Source organism: Canis lupus, chromosome 20 (genome assembly GCF_003254725.2).
Source record: "Canis lupus dingo isolate Sandy chromosome 20, ASM325472v2, whole genome shotgun sequence".
Taxonomy (NCBI): domain Eukaryota; kingdom Metazoa; phylum Chordata; class Mammalia; order Carnivora; family Canidae; genus Canis; species Canis lupus.
Window position 1 is genome coordinate 39,369,614 of NC_064262.1, and position 20,420 is coordinate 39,390,033.

The 20,420-nt window shown below is 56.6% G+C and overlaps 1 protein-coding gene across 2 annotated transcripts; it reads right to left on the minus strand.

The window, feature by feature from the left end:
- Positions 1-5,181: 5,181 nt before the first annotated feature.
- SLC38A3 (solute carrier family 38 member 3) lies at positions 5,182-19,338 on the minus strand. Of its 2 annotated transcripts, none has more exons than XM_025455926.3 (16): positions 19,228-19,338; positions 11,544-11,693; positions 11,368-11,449; positions 11,084-11,199; positions 10,449-10,522; positions 10,273-10,365; positions 10,089-10,170; positions 8,902-8,984; positions 8,752-8,810; positions 8,323-8,487; positions 8,163-8,242; positions 7,822-7,922; positions 7,460-7,584; positions 7,230-7,374; positions 6,199-6,302; positions 5,182-6,110 (listed from the first exon to the last, which is right to left on the minus strand). In XM_025455926.3, exons 2-16 carry the CDS (start codon positions 11,642-11,644, stop codon positions 6,006-6,008), a joined length of 1,515 nt encoding a protein of 504 aa, XP_025311711.1. In that variant the 5' UTR covers positions 11,645-11,693; positions 19,228-19,338; the 3' UTR covers positions 5,182-6,005. The 2 variants fall into 2 exon arrangements, with proteins under 2 accessions (XP_025311711.1, XP_025311712.1); XM_025455927.3 differs by lacking the exon at positions 19,228-19,338 and adding an exon at positions 18,001-18,368.
- Between the last annotated feature and the right edge of the window lie 1,082 nt (positions 19,339-20,420).

A 20,420-nucleotide genomic window follows, 5' to 3' on the forward strand; every position in this document is an offset into this window, starting at 1 on the left:
CAGATCTCAGGTGGGGGTGGGGGGTGGGGATCAGGTGGCAGTCTAATCTTGTCCGGGTCCTGCTGTGTGTGGCAGGGCAGGTTTGCAACTTTATGTGTTTTATTATTTATGTTATTTGTTTTATGTGAAAGCAGTTATGTTCTTTCAGATTTTTTCCAGGACTACTCTTTCTTTTTTTTTTTTTTAATTTTTATTTATTTATGATAGTCACACAGAGAGAGAGAGAGAGAGAGAGAGAGAGGCAGAGACATAGGCAGAAGGAGAAGCAGGCTCCATGCACCGGGAGCCCGACGTGGGATTCGATCCCGGGTCTCCAGGATCGCGCCCTGGGCCAAAGGCAGGCGCCAAACCGCTGCGCCACCCAGGGATCCCTCTTTCTAAGTAAGTTCCAGTCAATTATTACTGTTCCAAGTTGTTTGAAAGTGGGTGACTTTAGTCAAGGCAGACATCTGGATGAGTTCTCTGGGTCCCTCCATGCGCTCCTCCATGTCCCTGACTACCAAAGTTGGCCAGGCCCGGTGGTGTCTGCCCTGCACACTCCCTGGTACCAGCCGTCCAACCTCCAGCTTCTGTCTTCCAGCCCAGTGTCTCTAGAGCCCTGGCCTTCACCTGCCTCCAAGCATGGTCCCATGTCTTTGCCCCAGTAGCTTCTTCCTAGTCTTCCTAAAAGCTTGTGTTGGCCCTGTTCCTCTCACTTCACACAGGTCATCTATACTTGGTTTCACAGGCCGTACTCTCCCTCCTCTACCTACTCCAGTCAGGCTTGCCCCTCCCTCCACAAAACAGCCCTGGCCAGGGCCCTGGGGCCCAACAAGTTCCTGAATCCAGCTGAAGCTCCAGGCTCACCTCCTCCAGCACTTGACCCCCTGCCTGGCTCCCAACTGTCACTTCCTCCCTGGTTTCCTCCTACCTCTTCCTGGCTACCCCTGCTCAGCTCCTTTTCTGATTCCACCTCATCTCTCCTACTTCCTAACAGGAGTGTTCCAGAGCTCCATCCTGACTGCTGACCTCTTGTCTACCCCCACCACCCTCATCTCATCCAGGCCCCTTTGCCTCCCAGACCCAAGCTCCAGCGCTGGGCACTCTATGAACTTGAGTCACATATCCAGCAGTTGACTTGGCATCTCCATTTTGATGTCCAGTCGGTGTTTAAAGCTTTTCATGGGTAAAACTGATCTTCCTCCCTCCCAAGAACTTCCTCCCTCTGTGGATGCCATGGCAGTTTGGTCCCTAGACAGCCTTAGAGTCACCCTAGATTTGTCTCTGTCCCTCCTTCCATGCCTAAATAATCAGGGAACTTTGCTGACTCTACTGTCCAACTGTGCTACTACCTGGGCTGAGCTACCTGACAGGTCAGTCTGTCTGGAACAGCTGGAGTAGCCCTTGTGTCAGTGTCACCCTTGGCTCACCATCTCACACCCCAGAATCTAATCTTAATGTAGCAACTAAAATAATCCATTTAAACTTAGAGTTGCTGGGCAGCCCAGGTGGCTCAGCGGTTTAGCGCTGCCTTTGGCCCAGGGCGTGGTCCTGGGGACCCAGGATCAAGTCCCATGTCAGGCTCCCTGCATGGAGCTTGCTTCTCCCTCTGCCTGTGACTCTGCCTCTCTCTGTCTCTCTGTTTCTCTCATGAAAATGAATAAATAAAATCTTAAAAACAAAACAGAACTTAGAGTTGCTACTGCATTGGACCCTGCCCCCTCCTTTTTAGGAATTGGCTTTGGCTCTCTTCTTTTCCAGAAAAAAACCCAAAGTCCTTATGTTGGCTGACAAGGCCCTACCACATCTTCCCCCCCTCAAAAGTCCCCTCTTGTCCTTCTACCCTTTATGGTCTCGCTTGGCATCAGCCATGACAACTTCCTGGCTGCCCCACTCGGGCACATTCTGCCTCAGGGCTTTGCACTGGCTGATCCCTCTGGCTGGAATGTTCCCTGCAGGCATCCACATGACTTCCTCCCACTTCAAATCTTTGGTCAAACATCTCTTTCTCAGTAAAGCTCACCTTGGGCCCACTTCTAGAATCCCTGTTCTTTTTTGTCCTTACGTTGTCATTGTTAATTCCTGTGTACTGTCTTATAACAAATTATGTAACTCACTGATTATGTGTCATGTTTTTGGTGTGAATTCAATGCCCCACCTGAATTCAGGATGTGTAGGGGTCTTCACTTTGTTCACCGCTGTTTTTACAGGTGCTGGAAGAGTACCTAGCACAAGTAATAAATACTTGTTTTTTTTTTAATTTTTAAAAATAAATACTTGTTGAATGAATGAATCCCTTTTCCGGGACACCTGGGTGGCTCATGGTGGAGTGTCTTTGGCTCAGGGCATGATCCTAGAGTCCCCAGATTGAGTCCTGCATCGGGCTCCCTGCATGGAGCCTGCTTCTCCTCCCTCTGCCTATGTCTCTGCCTCTCTCTCTCTGTGTCTCTCATGAATTAATAAAATCTTAAAAAAAAAAAAAAAGAATCTCTTTTCCATCAATAGGTGAAGGTGTGCAAGTGCACACAGGTGAGGAGGGCAGGGGCAGGGGAGATTGCTGGTCAGAGGAGATTAAGGAGGGGCTCTGGCCCCCTTTCCTGGCCTATATCGTCTTTTTTTTTTTTTTTTAACAAGATTACTTATTTATTCATGAGACACACAGAAAGAGAGAGGCAGGGACATAGGCAGAGGGAGAAGCAAGCTCCATGCAGAGAGCCCAATGTGGGACTTGATCCTGGGACCCCAGAATGACACCCTGAGTCAAAAGCAGAAGCTCAACCGCTGAGCCGCCCAGGTGTCCCCTGGTCTATATCATCTTATTTTACTACTATGAACAGTCATTAGACAATAGCCAAACTATGGAAAGAGCCCAGATGTCCATCGACGAATGAATGGATAAAAAAGACGTGGTATATATGCAATGGAATACTACTCAGCCATCAAAAAATATGAAATCATGCCATTTGCAGTGATGTGGATGGAACAAGAGGGTATTATGCTAAGTGAAATAAGTCAATCACAGAAAAACAATTATCATATGATCTCATATGTGGAATTTAAGAAACAAAACAGGATCATAGGGGAAGACAGGAAATAATAAAACAAGACGAAATCAGAGAGGGAGACAAACCGTAAGAGACTCTTAATCATAGGAACTGAGGGTCGCTGAAGGGGACGGGGATGGTGGGGGTTACTCGGTGATGGGCATTAATGTGGGCATGTGATGTAATGAACACTGGTGTTATATAAGACTGATGAGTCACTGACCTCTACCTCTGAAACCAATAATATGTTAATTGAATTTGACTTAAAATTTTAAAAGTCATAAGAAAAGCAGTGAAAATAGAGAAGACCTCTGTGCTGGACTTTCTGGCTGCACTACCTTGCTAATATTCCAAGCAGAGCAAATTTTAAAAAGCAAAAAAGGAGAGAAAAAAGACCTAGGAAAGTCTTCAAAACATACAAAAATGCTTAGTTATGACCAAGGGCCTGCAGATCCATCCTTATGGAAACTGAGAGGCTGGACCTTTTTTTTTTTTTTAGAGAGAGAGAGAGAGAGAAACTCAAATGGGGGAGGTGGTGAGGGAGGAGCAGAGGGAGCGAGAGAGAATCCTAAGTAGGCTCCTTGCCCAGGGCAGAGTCTGACTTGGAGCTCTATCCCATGACCCTGAGATCATGACCTGAGCTGAAATCAAGAGTCAGATGCTTAACTACTGAGCCACCCAGGCACCCCTGAATGGCTGGACCTTGACAGCCAGGGACAAGGGATACTCGTTTTCAGTCACATGGGCACTCAGCTTTTAGATATATAGTCCAGTAGCCACATTGCCTGCCTCCTTCCCCTGGGGTATGCTGCCCACTGGCCAGGCTGGAGGAGACCTTGCTGGGCAGGCAGAGGTCTCTGGGGGGGCCAGAGTCCTTCTTCCACCCCAGCTCTAGGGGGTGGGGGGAAGGAGGAGGAGCAGGTGGAGCTACAGTCAGCATATCCTCTTGGTCTGAGAGGCCTAAAGCCAGGCTTGGGGTTTTAAGAGAATCCAAGCAGTCCTGTTGCTGCTCTGACCTGCAGCCTTCTTTGGACAGAGGGAGTATGAGAAAAGACCCTAGGGTCTGTCAGTAGGATGGACCCTGTCCTCCACTGCCTCCCACTCTCCAAGAACCACAGATCCCATGCAGGGCTGTGACCTAATCTGATCAGAAGGAAGCCAGAGACCCCCAGAAGGCAGCCCTTACACCAGTACACTCTGGGCTGCAGCCACCTCTAGGCCAGCGTCCAGCTCTTTTCTGGGGCTTCAGGGCGCCCGGGTAAGTCCCCAAGCTGGAGTCAGGCGCCTGGGGCTAAAGGGAACTAGACTCAGGAAGCCCCCCTCTGGTCAGCTGGCACTGCCATGGGCCTAGCAGCCACCAGCTTGAGGAAATTCTTTCTTCAGGGGTTTCCCAAGCTGGCAACTGCCTTGCCAGTTCAAACCGGATTTTTCCTGCTGCCCTTTCCCCAGCAGCCTAGCCTGGTGCAGGGTCTCTCCTAATGAGGGTTTGGTGCCAAGGCCTGGACAGCTCCATCTTGCTGGGTACCAACTGGTTTAGGCCTGCCCCAGGCAGTGGGCAACTTCCCAATCCCATCTGGGGCCAAGGCACCTGAGGCTACCCTGCATCCTTAGACTAGCCTTGCCCTGCTTTGGACCCCCTACTCAAAACTCAGTGTCCTAATATAGGAACTCACTAACCCACCTTTATTCACACTGGGTTTTACTATTAATAGATCCGCCTGACAGGTCACAGGATTTCTGGACTTTTGTCCCCAGACTCAAGGCACTGACAGAGGGTTGACATGGCAGCTAGGGAGGGCAGGGGGCCCTTCGGCAGGGCTTCCGCAGGGCTCGGCTGCCCCCAGCTCAGACCCTCCCCGGAGCTGCTGGGGATGCACCTCACGTTGCCTCCTTCCGGAGGCCTCTCTCTGTCCCATTTCCTGAAGCCTCATTAATTCCTCCCCACCTCACCCCGTGAGAAAGCAGGTCTGTGCTGAGCCTGGCCCAGGTCCAGGGCTGAGTCTGAGCATGCCACTGGCTGGTTTGGGAGGAAGGGGGCCTGTCCCACCCTCATCTCAGGGAAGGAGGCAGGAGGGGCCCCCATTGCCATCCGTGTCCCAACGTCCACCCACTTTCCAGAAGCACAGGGTCCACGGGGATCAAGAATACACAACATAGCTGGTCTTATGTATAATATTTATAAAAGGGGGCCCACCGCCTCTCCACTCCTGCCCCAGACCAGCCCCTGGGGTCTTTGGCTCCCAGGGATAGAGACACTCTGGGCCCCAGCCTCTTTCTTCTCCCAGTAGTGGAATGTAAGCTATGGCCCAGGCTTGGGGTGGGGGTGGGGGAGTCCCAGCCTCCCCAGGACTGGTGAAGCGGCAGGGTAGGGATCCCTTGGAGGTGCCCACACCAGCCTCACACTCAAAAGAACCTGCTGGCTCTAGGTATGGGGGGTGGATTGCTTCTGGTGACAGGGATGGGAGATGGAGACAAGAGTATCCAAGGCCTGAGTCCAAGTGACTGAAAGGGGCCTCGGGGAAAGGAGTGGGGGAAGGAAAGTGCACTGAGGGAGATGAGGCCCCAGGGTGCAAGCCATGGGCCAGCAGCAAAGTGGGGAGATTGCTGCAGGCGTGGGTTCCAGCTCTATGTGCCCTATAGGCTGTGTGACCTCAGGAGGCAGCTGCAGGGCCTCAGTGTATGCATCTGTGCAAGGAGGACAGACTTGGGTGGGATCTGAGGCAAGAGGAAGGGAGCAAGCATACAGTCCCACCCTGCTCTCAGCTCTGGAAGCCCCTGTAGCCCAGGAGCCCAGCAAGGTAATGGTCCAAGGGCCTTGGTCCTGGCTCTAGCATAAACCTTCCACAGAGAGGATGTGAGGCAGGGCCAAATGCCATAGTGTTAACCATGTCTTTCTCTTCCCCCTTGGCTGGATCCGGGAGCAAGGGCTGAAGACTCTGGGGGTACTTGGACGAGTAGACAGAACAGGATGGGTGTCTCCTCCTAGTGGCTTCCTCCATGCCGGTCAGTCCCTGACACCCAGTCAATGATAATGAAGCTCAAACTCATGGTCATCAGCAAGAGGCCAAGCACAGCGAAACAAAGGGCCTGTGGGGTCAGGAGTCAGAATCAGGTGTGTGGTCAGGGTAGCCCCCTCAGCCCCATACCAGGCCCCCAACCTCCAGGACCCACTCACCAAGATTTTGGGGGTAGACTTTGCAGGTTCCTTCTCGGTGGGCATGATGCGGAAATAGAAGATGGCAGGGAAGATGAAGATGAGGCATGGGGCAGATGTGGCACCTGCAAAGAACAAGGCATGTCCACATATTGGCTAAGGTCCAAGGGTGGACCCTTCAGTGAGATCAATCATTCCTTGTTGGTGGAGACTCAAGATGAGAGTTCTCCACTTGAGAACTCTGTCTAATTCTGGGGAGGCCTCCAGGTCCCTCTCCTTGTTCTCTGTCTACCTGGATGGAAAGCTAGTGCTGTTGGCAGTAGAAGAATCTGTCAGTGAATGAAGCTAGCAAAGAGAAAAGGCAAACCAAGAGACAGAGACAAAGCCTTGAAGATATTGAGCTTCTAGGTATTCCTGATGGCCTTTTCATTATTTGAGCCAATAAATTCCTTTCTGCTTAAATCATTTTGAGGTGGATTTCAGATATATAGAACCTACAGTCCTGTCTATGATATCTGTGACGCTCAGCCCCGAGGCCTGTGTGTTGGTCCCTGCAGAGTTGGGTTGGAGAATCAGTCTCCTGAATTGGGTCACCCCAAAGATATCTCATAATGGTCTGATCTTCCAGCTCAGAGGCCCAACTGGAATGGGACAGTGGATAGAGCATCAAACCTATAGTCCCCTGATCCTAGAGCTTAATCAAGGCCCCCCACTTACCAGCTGATGGCTCTGTTACTCCTGTAATCACTATGGACTTCAGTTTCCTTATATGTGAAATGGGGACAAGACCCAATGAGATCCTTTGTGGAGGCCCCTGGCACCTGGGCTCTACTCTGTCCCAAAGCATGGGGAGTTGACTCTGGTTCTGAGCCCTCAGAAAGGATTAGAGTAGCCCTAAGGACAAAATCTCAGACAAGAAGCCAAGCTGTGCACGTGACCAGTAGCCATCACTTAAATGTAGGGTATGATCTCAGGAATCTGCCAAGATTTGCAGATAGGAAATTCTCTGGGCCAATGCCCTGCCTCTATATACAGCTGGGCCAGACCCTCACCGATGACCCCGAAGATGCCCAGGATATTGGGAGCGAAGATAACCAGCAGGTTGATACAAGTGAGCAGGCCAATGGCAATGAGCGTGTGCCGCAGCCAATTGAACTCCTGGTTCTTAAACAGCATCTGTTGGATGGCTCGGCGCACCTGGGGAGTAGGAGGTGGAAAGAGTCATCGATCTGTTGGCTCCATCAGTCCCACCCTGCATCCGTCCACCTACCCACTGGCTCACCGGAAACAGAACGATTGGCACGGTGAGCGTGACTGCTGTCAGCACGGCCACACGCACACAGAGGATCAGCACATCAAATGGGTCCACCTTGCTGTAGGTGTGCAGTAGCTCCGACTCCACCCCATCTATGGCAGGCAGGGAAGGTGGTCAGCAGGTGGCCCGGGGAGAGGGTGGCTCTGAGTCTGGGATGACCCTGATACTGTGGGAAGTGGCCACAGACTCACCTCCACAGCTGCAGGGCACAGTTAGGCATCACACACCTAGTTAGCCCCTATAGTAGGCAGGGTGTCATGGCCACTGGCCAGCCCCATGCCCCCCAGCCTGGTGCCTGCCTCTGCTCTGCCCCCATGGTACAGCCATACCGTAGAAGGTGAGGTAGCCGAAGAGGGCAGCCAGGAAGTACATGACGTACATAACAGCGATGGACAAGTTGGAGATATGCTGCATCTTCTTCTTGGAGGGACTATGGCAAAGCAGGAGAGGGGACTGGTTGCCAAGCTGAACCACACCGGAGATCCCCATGTGCCCTGGGGTCTCTCTGGCACCATACCCTCACCCTTTGGCAGCTCTGGAAGTCTCCTTCTTGCCCCCATCACCCCTCACGGCAGCCATGGAGATCTTTGATAAAGTGACTTGGCTCCTGTCGCTCCCCACCCCCCACCCCATCCTGTCAGGACCACATTCATTCTCTCCAAACACCTACTCCTTGAGCTCTGTATAGATGGGCAGCACCTCCGGATGGCAGACAAAGGCGAAGGCCATGATGGGAATGGTATATGCCGTCTAGGGAGACATGAGGACTGCGTCAGGGCAGCTCCCTCACTCTCACAGGGCCCACCGCCTCCACCCTGACCTGTTGGAACCTGTGAGTTGAGTGTGAAGTAGCTTGGGGTGCAGAGGGCTGTGGCCTCTGTCTCAACCTGCAGCTGCGCCTCCTCCTTGGTGACCTCTATGAGGCTGACATTGCCTGTGATGTTGGCAAAGTTGAGGGGCAGTGGGCAGGGCACGTGGAACTTTTTGTAGATGACCTGGGTTGGGGAAAGGATGCGAAGATCAGGGCTAGACTAGGTTTGCTCAGAAATCACTAGAAGCCACATCTAGATCAGGACAAAAGGAGCTGTCTTCTGACCCAGGCTTCCCAGAAAGGCCTGACCCCTCCCCTGACAGGGGAGGCCCCCACCCCAGGTTTACCCCTCCCCCTGACAGAGGAGCCCATCAGGAGATCTGCCCTCCCCCTGAGAGGGGAGCCCCCAGGAGATCTGCCCTCCACTCCAGCATGAAGGGTGACTCACTGCGATTAGGAAGAACACCATGCAACTGAGAGAGAAGCCGCTGGAGTAACCCAGGTAGCCTGCAAAGTGGGGAGGGGCTGTGAGACTGGGGTCCCCTCCCAGGCTTCCCTCCAACATCCCCCTCCAAGGCCCTGGCCCTGCCACACTCACCAAGCTGCCGCATCAGTGCCAGAGGCAGAATGACAGTGATAGAAACTAGGATCACCAGGTAGTTCCCGTTCATGTACCAGTCCCTGCAGGGACAGGAGTGGGGAGCCAACATCAGTCTGCTCAGCCTGGTTGGGGGGACTGCCTCCATACCTAATCAGTGCCATCAGTGGTGTTACTGAGTGACCCCTGAAAAATACTTGTTCATAGCTCTGAGTCTCGCTTTCCCCATCTGTGAAATGGACATTCTCTCAGCACTCTCCTGGGCCAGGTGAGGACTAAGGCGCTCAGCTCCTGCTTTGGTGACTGTTACAGGTATAGTCACTGCTGCTCTTCTCAGGACACACAGGTCTGGGTCCAGTCTCCCCAGGAAGTGGCCCCAAGGGGCCCAGGGAGGTGGTGAGCGAGATGAAAGAACCTGGCTCTGGCGGGGGTGGTGGTGGGGTGGTGGGACATTCTCTGTGAGGGTCTTGGGGACTTGCCAAGGCCCGGTACACCTGGTGGTCCCTCCTGGCATCTGCATCCTGCATCATCTCGCACCCCACCCCCACCAAGGGACTGGGGGCACAGAGAACTAAAGGGATAAGGAATCAGACCCTCTTTCCCAGGGAAGCCTAAAGGTTGACTCCTTGGAAGGGCCCCCCAGGACCCGGGGGAAGAATCCTGACAAGTTTTCTCCTTCCAGAGTGGCTCTCAACTTCAAGCCCCTGTGTAGGCTGTGTGGCCTGTGTGGAACTACCTTGATGCCATTAGTGCTGGCTAAACTGATGATGGACAACTGGGACACCATGGGCTTAATTTCTTGGTTGGGAGGGGCTAACACCCAAGCCATGATCAGGAATAGCAGGCGCTTAGAGCTAAGCCCAAGGCTCTCAGGTCCTCCTGTGCTCACAGGTGGGACCCAACTTCCCGTGCTCAGGTCCGGGCCCAGGTGGGACCCAAATTCCTCGGCCTCACCCTACCCCTTGCTTGATCTGGCCCTCCTGGGGGATTCCCCTAGGTGCTCCCTAACCGGGTGTAGACTAAATGTCAGCTGTGCTGGTAGCTCTCTGCCCCTCCACCAGCCACTTGCAAGCACTGTCTCGTCTCTCCCACTAGCCCAGCCCGGGTTCCCAGGGCCAACAGTGCACACAGAAGGGCAAACTAAGGCCTTCCACCCTAACCCAGCCCCACTCCACCCTGGAGCTCACGAGGTTTGCTCCTCCAGGTTCAGGAAGGTCTGTATGACAAGAGGCAGCTCAGACTTGATGATGTACAGGTAGCTGGACATGGCTGGGGGGAGAGGGGTAGGCAGGTGCTGGGGTCAGCTAAAACATCCAGCCTTCAGGTTGTCCACTGGCCCACCACCTGCCTGTGTCGGCCTGCCAGCCTCACCTCCAATATTCTGCAGCGTGATGGCCAGGGCCGCGGCCAGCTTTCCTGGGGTCCCAAAGGCACGGTAGCCCAGCTGCTCATAGGCACGGATGCCTGTGGGGACAAGGACTCAAAATAGTCAGGAGTGCTCTCCCCAATCCAGGCCTCCCTTGCTCCACGTTGGGTTGGAGGCTCACCCACGATCCCTGAGGACTTGAGTAGCAGGTGGATGGAGTAGCTGGAGAGCAGGGCGACGGCTGTCAGCAGGAACCTGAGGAAGATGGATGAAAAAAAAGCCACCTGGGGCTTTTATGGCTGCTGCTGGTGGGGTGATGAGCCCTGAGAGGTGTGGGTGTGTGAATCTGTGTCTGGACCCCCAACAGGTAGGGGTGCAAGTTTGATGGTCCCAGCAGTGGTGAATGCCACCCAGTTTGACCCAGGGTAAGACATGACCCAGGAGGGGCCTCTGAGCACCACCTCCTTGAGTTCTTGGAACAAACATGTTTTCCATTTGGGCTGCAGGGCAGAGCTCCCAGGTAAAGGACACGTGTGCCCACACAAGGCCTGGCCACGGGGGTTCATTCATCACGTATAAAGGTGGTAGAAGGATAGACTCAGGTCTGTTAGGCTTCCCCTGTGTTGTCATCTCAGCGGGTTTACTGGGAAATGAGGGATATTTGTCTGGCCATGGCTGGTTTTTTTTAGCTGTGGTTTGGGTTAAACCCATGCACTGCAGTCTGCATCTTGGGATGGCAAACTGGGGGCCTGTGAGGTCATGGCTGTTGGCCTGTTTAGGGGTCCTGTCTCCAGAGGGTTCGCTGAGGGGACTTACAGGAAAAGGATGATGCCCGTGTTGGCCATGGCGTAGGCGAGCCCCAGGATGCCGCTGCCCATGATGGCGTTGCTGAGATTGAACACCGACATCCCAAATGAGGTCTTCCCCTCAAACTGCAGGCACCAGAGGGAGATGGGAGGTGGGGACGACTCAGCAAAGCATGGAGGGCCTCCCAGCACGCCCCCTCACTGGCCCTTAGCCTCCCATAGCTGCCCCAGAGCACTTCAGTACTGCACGCAAGCTCCCCACGGTGTCCCGAGCTCCCCACTGCCCCGGCTCACGTCAGTGAAGTGCTGCTCCTTGCTGGGGCTTTTCTGTAGGAAGCCCTCGCCCTCAACACAGCTCCGTCTGGGGCCCTCGACCCTGCAGGCACAGGCCAGAGCAGCCAGCTCACCTCCAGCCCTTGCTCTGCACCCTGCCCTGCCCTGAGCCATGCCTGGGTCTCCCCTCTGCTCACCTCTGGTGGCCTGCCATCGGGGTGGGTGCTGGGAGCAGCCCCTCCGAGTGTTTGCCGTTGGGCACCAGCTCCACCATTTCCGTCTGCAGGGGTGCCTCCATGGTCAGCGGCCACCACCAGGAGCGCTAGTTCTCACACCGACACAGAATTCTGCAGAGCAATGGGTCCCTCTGGTTATCCCTGCTCCCGGGCTGCGGCCCAGCCTCCCTACAGCCATAGCACACCTCCCAGAAGGTCTCACGCGGACTTACGTGTGTATGCAGCTGTGCCTGCTGCCTCCCTGGGACCTCATTTTGGGGGAGTAGAGCTCAGATAACTGAGTTCTCCAGGACATCCCAAGGGGACACCTCAGCCAATACATAGTGCCCCTCACTCCCCCACATACCAGCCCAGGCAAGCCCATGGGGGCCTCAGTTTCTCTGTCTATGAGTGAGGATCAGCTGGATGACCTGAGTTCAAAGCCCAGTGGTGCCCAGACCCTAGGATGCTGAGTCCCGAGCATCCAGGCCCCACTCTGGGGGTGGGCCCTGGACCGACTCCCCCTTCCCTGACATTAATACCAGGAGACGGTTTCCTGTGCTGGCCCTGTGTGCCAGGGGCCTCCTAGCCAACCTAGAATGGCACTGCCCGACGGCTGGAGGCCTCGGGAGAGGGTGAGGGCTGTGGGCCCTGTTCCCAGCCGCCCGGCGGGCACTGCTGGCAGCCAGTACAAAGGGCCTTCTGTGGTCTGAGAGCTGGCGCTGGGAACGGCAGGCGCAAAGGCTACCCCCCCGGAGCCAGGAGGCCTGAGGCAGTGCTGGGTGGCTGGACACCTGGGCCCTGCCCGACTGGCCACGAAGGGCCCTCGGGGGGCCTTCCAGGAAATGAGTGTTCCAGGGCCGAGCTCTCTGGGCCACACAGGCATCACCCTCCACACAGCCCTGGCCTTAGGGCCATGTTCTCCTTCAAGCCTCTCCTCCCCTGCTAGGGAATACTGTCACCCCTTAAGGGGCCACCCTGCAGGAGTGGACCCCTAAAGCAAATTCCCATTTCCTGGAACCCCAGGCCAGGAACTCAGGACCTGACGCAGCTACAGAAGGGCCTGGGTCACTGGGTCAGTCCTCCCTTCCCTGCCTTTAGGCCATGGCTCTGCTAGGTCTCAAAGCAGCCAGCTCCCTCCTTGCCTCACACCAAGCCTGCCCCCCTGCCTCTCACTAGCCCCTCTCCTATCCCTGGGGCTGGGAGCCACCTACCCCATGCCCAGAAGTTACTTGGGTACAGTGCCCCAGGATCTGTAAGGACATCCTGAAGGCCAGGGAGGCCAGTAGAAGAGCTAAGACCCGAGTGGAGACCGAGGAGGGGGCAACACCGCCATTCACGTCCGCCACAGCCCAGTCTATTTTTTTTTTTAAGGTTTTATTTTTAAGTAGTCATGACACCCAACATGGGGCTCAAACTTACAACCCCAAGATCAAGAGTTGCATGCTCCCGACTGAGCCAGCCAGTCACCCCTACTGGAACCTAGTCTTGATGCCATGGTGCCCCCTCTGCTTGGGAACTCTGAATCTTGCCCTGAATGCCCTATCCCCACTCTGGATCTTGGTGGTCTCAGGTCTGCTTAGAACCCAAAGCACCAGGGTTCTTAGCACTCGGGGCTATACGTGGGGACAGGAAGCTAGGTTCAGACCTCAGGCCCCAGTATCCTGGAGGCAGCAGCCACAAAGAACCGACTGCAAGGACCAGCTTACCATTGCCCCAGGCAGCCCCAGGCCAGAGTTCAGATCCTGGGCATTTTGGTCCTGGGGACTCCATACTTGGCACCCTTAGACTCCCTCAACCTGCCTCTCCTTCTTCTTATGCTGGCATCTGAACCTATCTTACCTCCAGCCCTGCTCACTCAGGACCATGTCCATGACAAGAGGCCATCTCCTCTTGTGCTCTCCTCCCCTGGACGAGAGCCCCCAAAGTCAGCCTGTCTTCATGTGCCTGCCTGAAGCCTCACCATCAGCACTTCTCCAAGGATCCCAGGTGGGTGTGGAGATGCCAGAGTCACTCCAGAGTGCCCCCTGGCTCTCAGCTAGTGTTGCCCTTTTCAGCTAGGTAGGGACTCCTACCCTGGGCAGGCTGGGACAGGCCCTCAGAGTGTGCTGAGTTGGCAGCTTGGACAAAGCACCCTTCTCTGTCTTAATATGCTTCCTTAGCAGCCAGGCACTACCTCCAGGGAGACCACAGCCCACTGCAAGGTCATGGCCAAAGTGCCTGAGTTCCTGTCTCCAGGTTCCCCATCCCCCTAGCAGGACTTAGGCCTAGACCTTCATTGCCTGTCTATTACTCACAACCAGTCACTGCTGGGTCTTGGCCTGGCTTGAGATCCCAGAGAGGACATGGAATATCCTTCCTTAAGTGACTTCTAGTCTGAAAGGGACAAAATCCCCAAACATATCCCCCACTCTATGGCTCCTACAGCAATTGAATGTGAGCCACAGAGTGCTGGGATTTGAAAAAGGGGAGACAGAGGCATCAAGGAAGCCTTCCTGGAGGAGGAGGTGGTAGAGCCAGTTCTGACATCTCAGGAGGAGTCCCAAAAAGTGTGGAATAGGAAAGAGTACCTGAAGCAGAAGGCATAGCATGGGCAAAGGCTCTAAGGTGTGGTATGAGGCAGAATGAAGGTTCCATGGCCATAGACAAACCCAACAAAGCCTTGAAGGCCAAGTCACGGAGTCTGTACTTCAGTGTAGGGCAGGACTAGGGGCTGAGAAGCCAAGGTGGAGATGAGTGCTAGCCTGGAATGTGGGCCCCCAGGCATTCTCTGAGGCTGGCAACCCATTCCTGACATCTCCCATCCTTGAGGCCTACCACCTAGCAGGCTTCTTTATAGCAAGGAGTCAGGGTAGATCCAAGGATAGCCTCTGCGTAAAGAAAGCTTCCAGCCAATCCTGACCTACTGTTGGGAAAGCCCAGAGCAGACACTCTGAGTCTGAGTCCCAGCCTGGACCTGCCTCACTGATGACCATGGGCAGAGTATTCCTCACTCAGGACCTCGGTGTCCTCTTGTCCTCCAGAGGTCCCGTGAGGTCTGGCAAACCTGGGGACAGAGTGAGGATCCTCCCCAGGGCCTTTGTTCCAGATCATGCCATGGGCTCCCAGGAAGGGGTCAGCCTCCAGGGTAGAGAGATCACTGCAACCTTGGGCAGATCGTCAGAATGGCATCTGTCATGGGTGCAGCATGGACTTGGGCAGGAAATCGATGGCCTAGGCCACTGCCCCAGGGCCTGTTTGCTCTGCTAGGAGATAAGGGCCAGGAGAGGCCAGGAGCCACAGGGATAGTGCAGCAGGTAATGCTCGCCCACGCAGGCATCACAGGGTGAGAATTTGTCAGACACACTTCAAAAGGTGTTGAGTTTGGTAATTAAAGATTTTGAGGCCCAGGAATCCAGGCCACTGCAAGGCCACTGCTTGCATCAGCTGCTGTGGGACACATACCTCTCTGTCCCATGATCAAGGTCCTTGGAGCCACCAAGGACTTGAGTCCTGCTTTCCTCCTCAATGCTCAGGGACATAAGTGGGTCTGCAGTAGCAGGCTAGCTACAGGGAGGCATCCACACTGTCCTTCCCTCAGCCCTGTGGCCACATATGCTTAGTGGAGCCACAGACCCCATAGAACTTGCTGCCATGGCCCCCAGGTATCTGATGCATGGGAAGGCCTAACCTCAGCCCACGTCTCAGGGTAGAGGCAGCTGGTCTGGCCTGAGGGTCCACTGTGGTTACTCCTGGAGGCTCAGGGATGAGGGCTGCCTCCGCTTCCAGCTCACCCATCCTTATTCCCCTCCTTGGCTGAGACAAGGTAACCCTCCTATCATGGCACCCCTTTGTCCACCTGGTTCTCCAGGCTTCAGAGGGAAAACACCATCCTAGGACAAGCTATCAGTCAACAAGGAAAGTAGACTCAATGGACATGTTTGAATTATATGTTCTCAAGGGCACAGCCCCAGGGATTGGTGGGGAGATGATTGCTGGGGTCAGGCGACTAGAGAAAGGGCATGTGGAAGGGTGTTCTGAACATGGGAGAGTACTATAGCCCCATACACCCCTAGCCCCTTCTCCAGATTTTGACCTCTGTCGATCCAGTACCCCATCCACTACTCCTTCCAACAATACTGGGTAAGTGGCCAACACCTGGTGGGCACTGAGGTGGGTGGTATGCAGGAAGTAGCACATCCAGAGAAAGGAAGATGGCTCAGAACATCGAGGTATCAGCAGCACCAATCCCTCCTAGTCTAGCTCCCTGGCCCTGGTGTCTGGGGTCTGTGCTTCTGTGTTCTGGGCATCCGGAAGTGTCTAGGAGGATCTGAGGCGCCCAGCTGAGGCCGGAAGTTGGACTTTCCTGTGACAGGGTACATTTTCTAGACACCCAACAGATGCTTAGAGTTGGGCCTAGGCCCAGACACCTAGGCCTTCCCTCCCACCCAGCCCAGGACCTTCCTTGCTCCCCCAGTGGGAGCTGCAGCTGGAGCCTCTCTGCTCAAGACTGGGCCAGAGCCAGCAGCAGACCCCTCCCCCCATTGCCAGCCTGCTGAGACGGACGTGCAGCCCGAGCCCCAGCTGAGGCAAAGGACAGGACATCACGTGCCTGTGCCCCCCCAGGGGCAGGGGAGACCCCGGGCCAGCCAGCCCATCGTCCTCCCTCCTGACCCGGAATCCCCTGGAGGCAGCCAAATATTTGGACAGCCGGACTTCTGGCCCCAAGGAAAGCAGGAGCAGGGGCCCGAGGCAGCTGAGGACTCACTGGAGACCCTGGTGGGGGCAGCTGAAGGCAAGGTCGGCCTGCAGGAGAGGCACCATCCACTGTCAGGCAGAAGCAGAGAGGCAGAGGGAGGGAGGAGAGAGACAGGGAAAGAGGAAGGACAGGAAGCACATCCATATGGTACATGTGTGTGCGTACTGATCCAGACAGACAGACAGGCAGGCACAGGGAGATAGAGAAATGCAGATGGATACAGAGGTACCCAAACAGGAAAATTGACACACCAGAGTGGTGGATAGACATTCAGATGGGGAGACAGAGAGAGAGAGAGGCAACCAGGGAGGTGAGAGGAGAGATGGCCAACCAGCCAGAGAAACAGGGAGACAGCCAATGAACAACAGAGAAAACCCCAGAAGGAGTGAGAAGGGAAGAGGGAGCCAGAGGCCCAGGTGAGAGTGGGCAGCAGGCCCAGCGGGGACCGCAGGGATGGCCAGGCAAAACCCTGGAGGACCCTGCAAAAGGCAGCCACAGCATTTGCAGGTTCCTACGAGGGCAGGTTATGGCGCTGTTAGCTAGGTGCAGGGACATCCATGCGGTGGGACTGAGCCCACGAGGGCTGCGTGGCCAGTCCCAGCCAGAAAGCTCACCACTCCCCAGTCCGGCACTTATCTACCCGCACAATAGAAAAGATACACAGAGGTGACAGTCAATGGAAGTGACCCCCATTCTCAGCAGCCACGCACGTGTGCAGACGTGACGGCCGAGAGGCTGTGTACAGGACGTGGCCCGCAGAGCGGAAATTCAAAACCAAGCCACCCCAGGCCGCTGACCGGAAAGCCCCTCCTGCCCCAGCAGCTGGTCCTTCCCTTTGGCCCCCAGCAGCTCTGCCTGGTCTTCTAGAGTGCCCCCCACCCCCCCGCCGCATCTGTCTTCTTATCCAGAGTCAAAGGCCAGCCCTCCATCCCCCAGACCAAAGGTGCACAGGGCGCACGGGAGGCGCTCAGTACCTGTTGTTAAATGAATAGAAGAGGTTCCAGGTCCTTAGCAAGCCCCCAGCCCCTCTGAGCCAAGCTCTGAGTGGCCCCTGGCCCTTGGCCATGTCTGCGCTAGACCATGTGCCTGCAGGGTTCCTATCTTATCATGGCATAGGCTGCACATCCCACTGCAGCTTACTGTGCACACAGATACCAAAACTGTACCTCCCTTGCAGTCAACCACGCCCCTAAAACACGCTTTCCCCTCAGAATGAGTGCCTTGTTTCCACACTCAGCCTAGACTTTCAGGGTGTAGTCAGTTCGGCTCAAAAACCTTCACTGACCCTACTCAGAGGCCGTGAACCACCCAGGCTGTCTTGTGTCTCAGTTTCTCTATTTGCCCAAGGCTCCAAGGCCACTTGCTAGGGCAGCAGGCACCAGGACAGGAACAACCTAGTCATCATGGTTTGGCCACCTAGAGCCCTGGACTGGGGTAGGGATGGGGTGGGGGTGGGGGCAGAGTGATGTGGGCCAAAAGAACCAGTACTGAAGAAAGAATGGTTTGAGAAGCCAGTGAAGACATGGGCTCTATGAGCCCAGGCAGAGTGAAGTTTTGAGATACACACCCATACCCTTCGCAGAGAACTGGCCCCCTGTCCCCAACCCCAAGGGGTCAGAGATTCTCATTTTTGATTCCAGTCATTCCAGCCCTCTTGGAGATGCGCCAGGCCTGGCCTCACCCACCCTTGATTCCTCTCACCTCTGGTGCTTCCTGCACGAAGACTTCCAAGGCTGTGCAGAGCCTCCCCCTCTCAAAATGGAACTATCCCCAGATCTCTCCAGCTTTCTATGCTCCAGACTGAGAAGCTCTGACGGATTTTCTTCCTTTCTAGGAGGGACTGAGCTCCATGCCAGACTGTGTACTGAAGAGGAAGGGGTGGAAGGTCCAAAGGCTTCTTCCAGAGTCAGAACAGTGGCCCAAGGCCGCCATGGAAGGAAGGACTGGCAGGCTGAAGGAGGGATGAGCCTGGGTCGAGGTGTCCCCCAGGGTGCAAGGTGCAAGGTCCTTTGACTCAGTCCCCCTCAGACTTGTCTCAGAGCCTATACCTGAGCTCAAGGCTCAGGTCCCCGCGGGGGAGAGGGCGGACTCCCACAGGCCCCGCCCCTGGCCTCCCCCTCCCCGGGTGTAAACAAACGCACGCATTCTCCGCGGCCAATCCAAGGGGCTAATCGCGCGGGGGCGGGCTCCTGCAAACCCAGCGTCGGCCGCGGCTCTCCGCCCGAGTGCGCGGCGCCGGCTCGCACACCCCCGCCGGGGAGCGAGGCGGCTAGGAGCGCGCACGGAGCCCCGCCTTCGGGCCCGGGAGCCACACGCGTCTGTGTCCGCCGTGCCCGCTGGCCCGGCTGCAGATGGCACGGGCTCTGGGACCAACATGTGCCCCGCGGCCCCTCCGGCAGCCTGGCCCGATCTGCCCTCAAGCCCCTGCCCGGCGCAGCCGGGATAAATATACTCGGACTGCCGGCGTGCCAGCCCTGCAGATTTGCCTGTCCGGCGCCCGTCGGGGCAGCGCTCCAGGGCCGGCTCCCGGCCCCTCTCAGGGCCCCCCGGGACCCTCTCCGGCTCGTGCCCGCGGGGTCCGGCCTGGGGAAGGCCATCGCGCACCGCCCGAGCCCCGACACGGCGTCCGGCGGCCCCAGCCCTGAGGGCTGCCGACCTCCTGCTGCCCCGCCCGGCCCCGCCGACAGGCCCCGGGGCGACGAGGTGCCCCTCCCGGGACACCAGCGCCAGCCCGGAGCTCAGTCCTGACCGGCGGGTCCCCGGACCCGAGCCCAGAGCGCGCGGGCTTCTGGCTGGCGGGAGGCCGGGGCGCCCGCCCGGGGCGGGGCGGGAGAGGGGAGCTGCCCAGAGCCCCGCTACGGACGGGAGGGTGCGCGGTGGGGCTCTGCGCCCCCGTGCCCTGGCTGAGGTCGGCGCCCCCAGCGGTACCTGGCCCGGCGGGTGGGGACGCGCGGTGCTCCGCTCCGGCTGGCGCTGTCCGCTCTACTCCCGGCTGAGCGGCGGCGGGGGATGAAGGGCGCCCGGCCCCGCCCCGGCCCGCCCCCGGCCCGCCAATCCCAGGCGGCGGGCGGGAGGAGGGGCTGGTCTGGGGAGAGGCGGGGGGCCTCCGCCCGCCGGGAGCAACCGGGCAGCCCGAGCGCTCGAGAGCCCCTAGGTAGGAGAGCGGTTGCCCCGGGAGGACTCCACTGAGTCCCGCAGGAGGAAGGCTTCAGTCCAGAGTAAACTGTCTCTGAGCGCCCCCTTAACCCCTGAAATGCTCTGCCCTCACCTCGCCGGAGCCAGAAGGGAACAGAGTGATGCTTCACGTCGGTGAGGGGTGCTTTCAGTGGGGGAACTTCCAGATAGCAATCAGTCACAAAATGTCTTTTCTGCCTGCCTCACCCTTCCCCAAACAGAGATGAGATGGGGGTGAGGACGGAGGCTACCTGCATCAAGTCTTCTGTCTTCACCCCAGATATCCAGGAGAGACAGGGTAGGGCCAGTGAGGACAGGAGGTGAGCATGGCTAGGCCTGTGCTGAGCCCTCGCTGGGCTCTCCCTGGCCGTGCCCCTCATTTCCTTATTTCTAAGGAGTAAGCGACAACTGTATCTGCCCATGGGAAGTGGGGCCCTGAACTTAGTGCCATGGGGGAGGGGTTTTAGGTTGTCCTGTTCTTGGCTGGGGACTCCTATCCCACCCCTGCCTGCCTTCCTGCCCGAGGCCTTGGTGTTCAGAGGTGGGTGGTAGATGTTAAGGCCCCTCAGGCCTAGCCAGCAGGGAGCTGGGAGAGGCCTTGACCTTGGGGGTGAGCTGGGGGGGGGGGGGTTCCCAGAACAGCTGTGTCCCTTGCTTCTCAGCCACTGGCTCTGATCCGATTAATCCCATGGCCTCTGCTGTTCCTAGCCAAGTTGGATGTCTCTGTGTCATGTCTGCCCCAGTCCTGGTACTGGGGGAATGCCCTCAGAAGACAGGCCTAACTTCTCTCTTGCCCTGGGCTAGGAGTCAGGACTCCTGGATTCTCTTCTTACTGACTCACAGCACCACCAGAGCCAAACCCTAGCCTATCTCAGTTTCCCCTTGTATCATAGGGAAATGGCTCTGTCCTCTCCCCTGGCCTGAGGGGAGTGGATGAAGGGGAAGGT

Excerpts from the sequence above, each read along its gene's own strand:
- SLC38A3 (XM_025455926.3), bottom strand. The coding sequence starts at position 11,644 with ATGGAGGCACCCCTGCAGACGGAAATGGTGGAGCTGGTGCCCAACGGC. Across the intron at positions 8,243-8,322 it reads ACTTCACACTCAACTCACAG|ACGGCATATACCATTCCCAT; the intron begins GTTCCAACAGGT and ends ATGTCTCCCTAG. Across the intron at positions 6,111-6,198 it reads AGTCTACCCCCAAAATCTTG|GCCCTTTGTTTCGCTGTGCT; the intron begins GTGAGTGGGTCC and ends CTGACCCCACAG.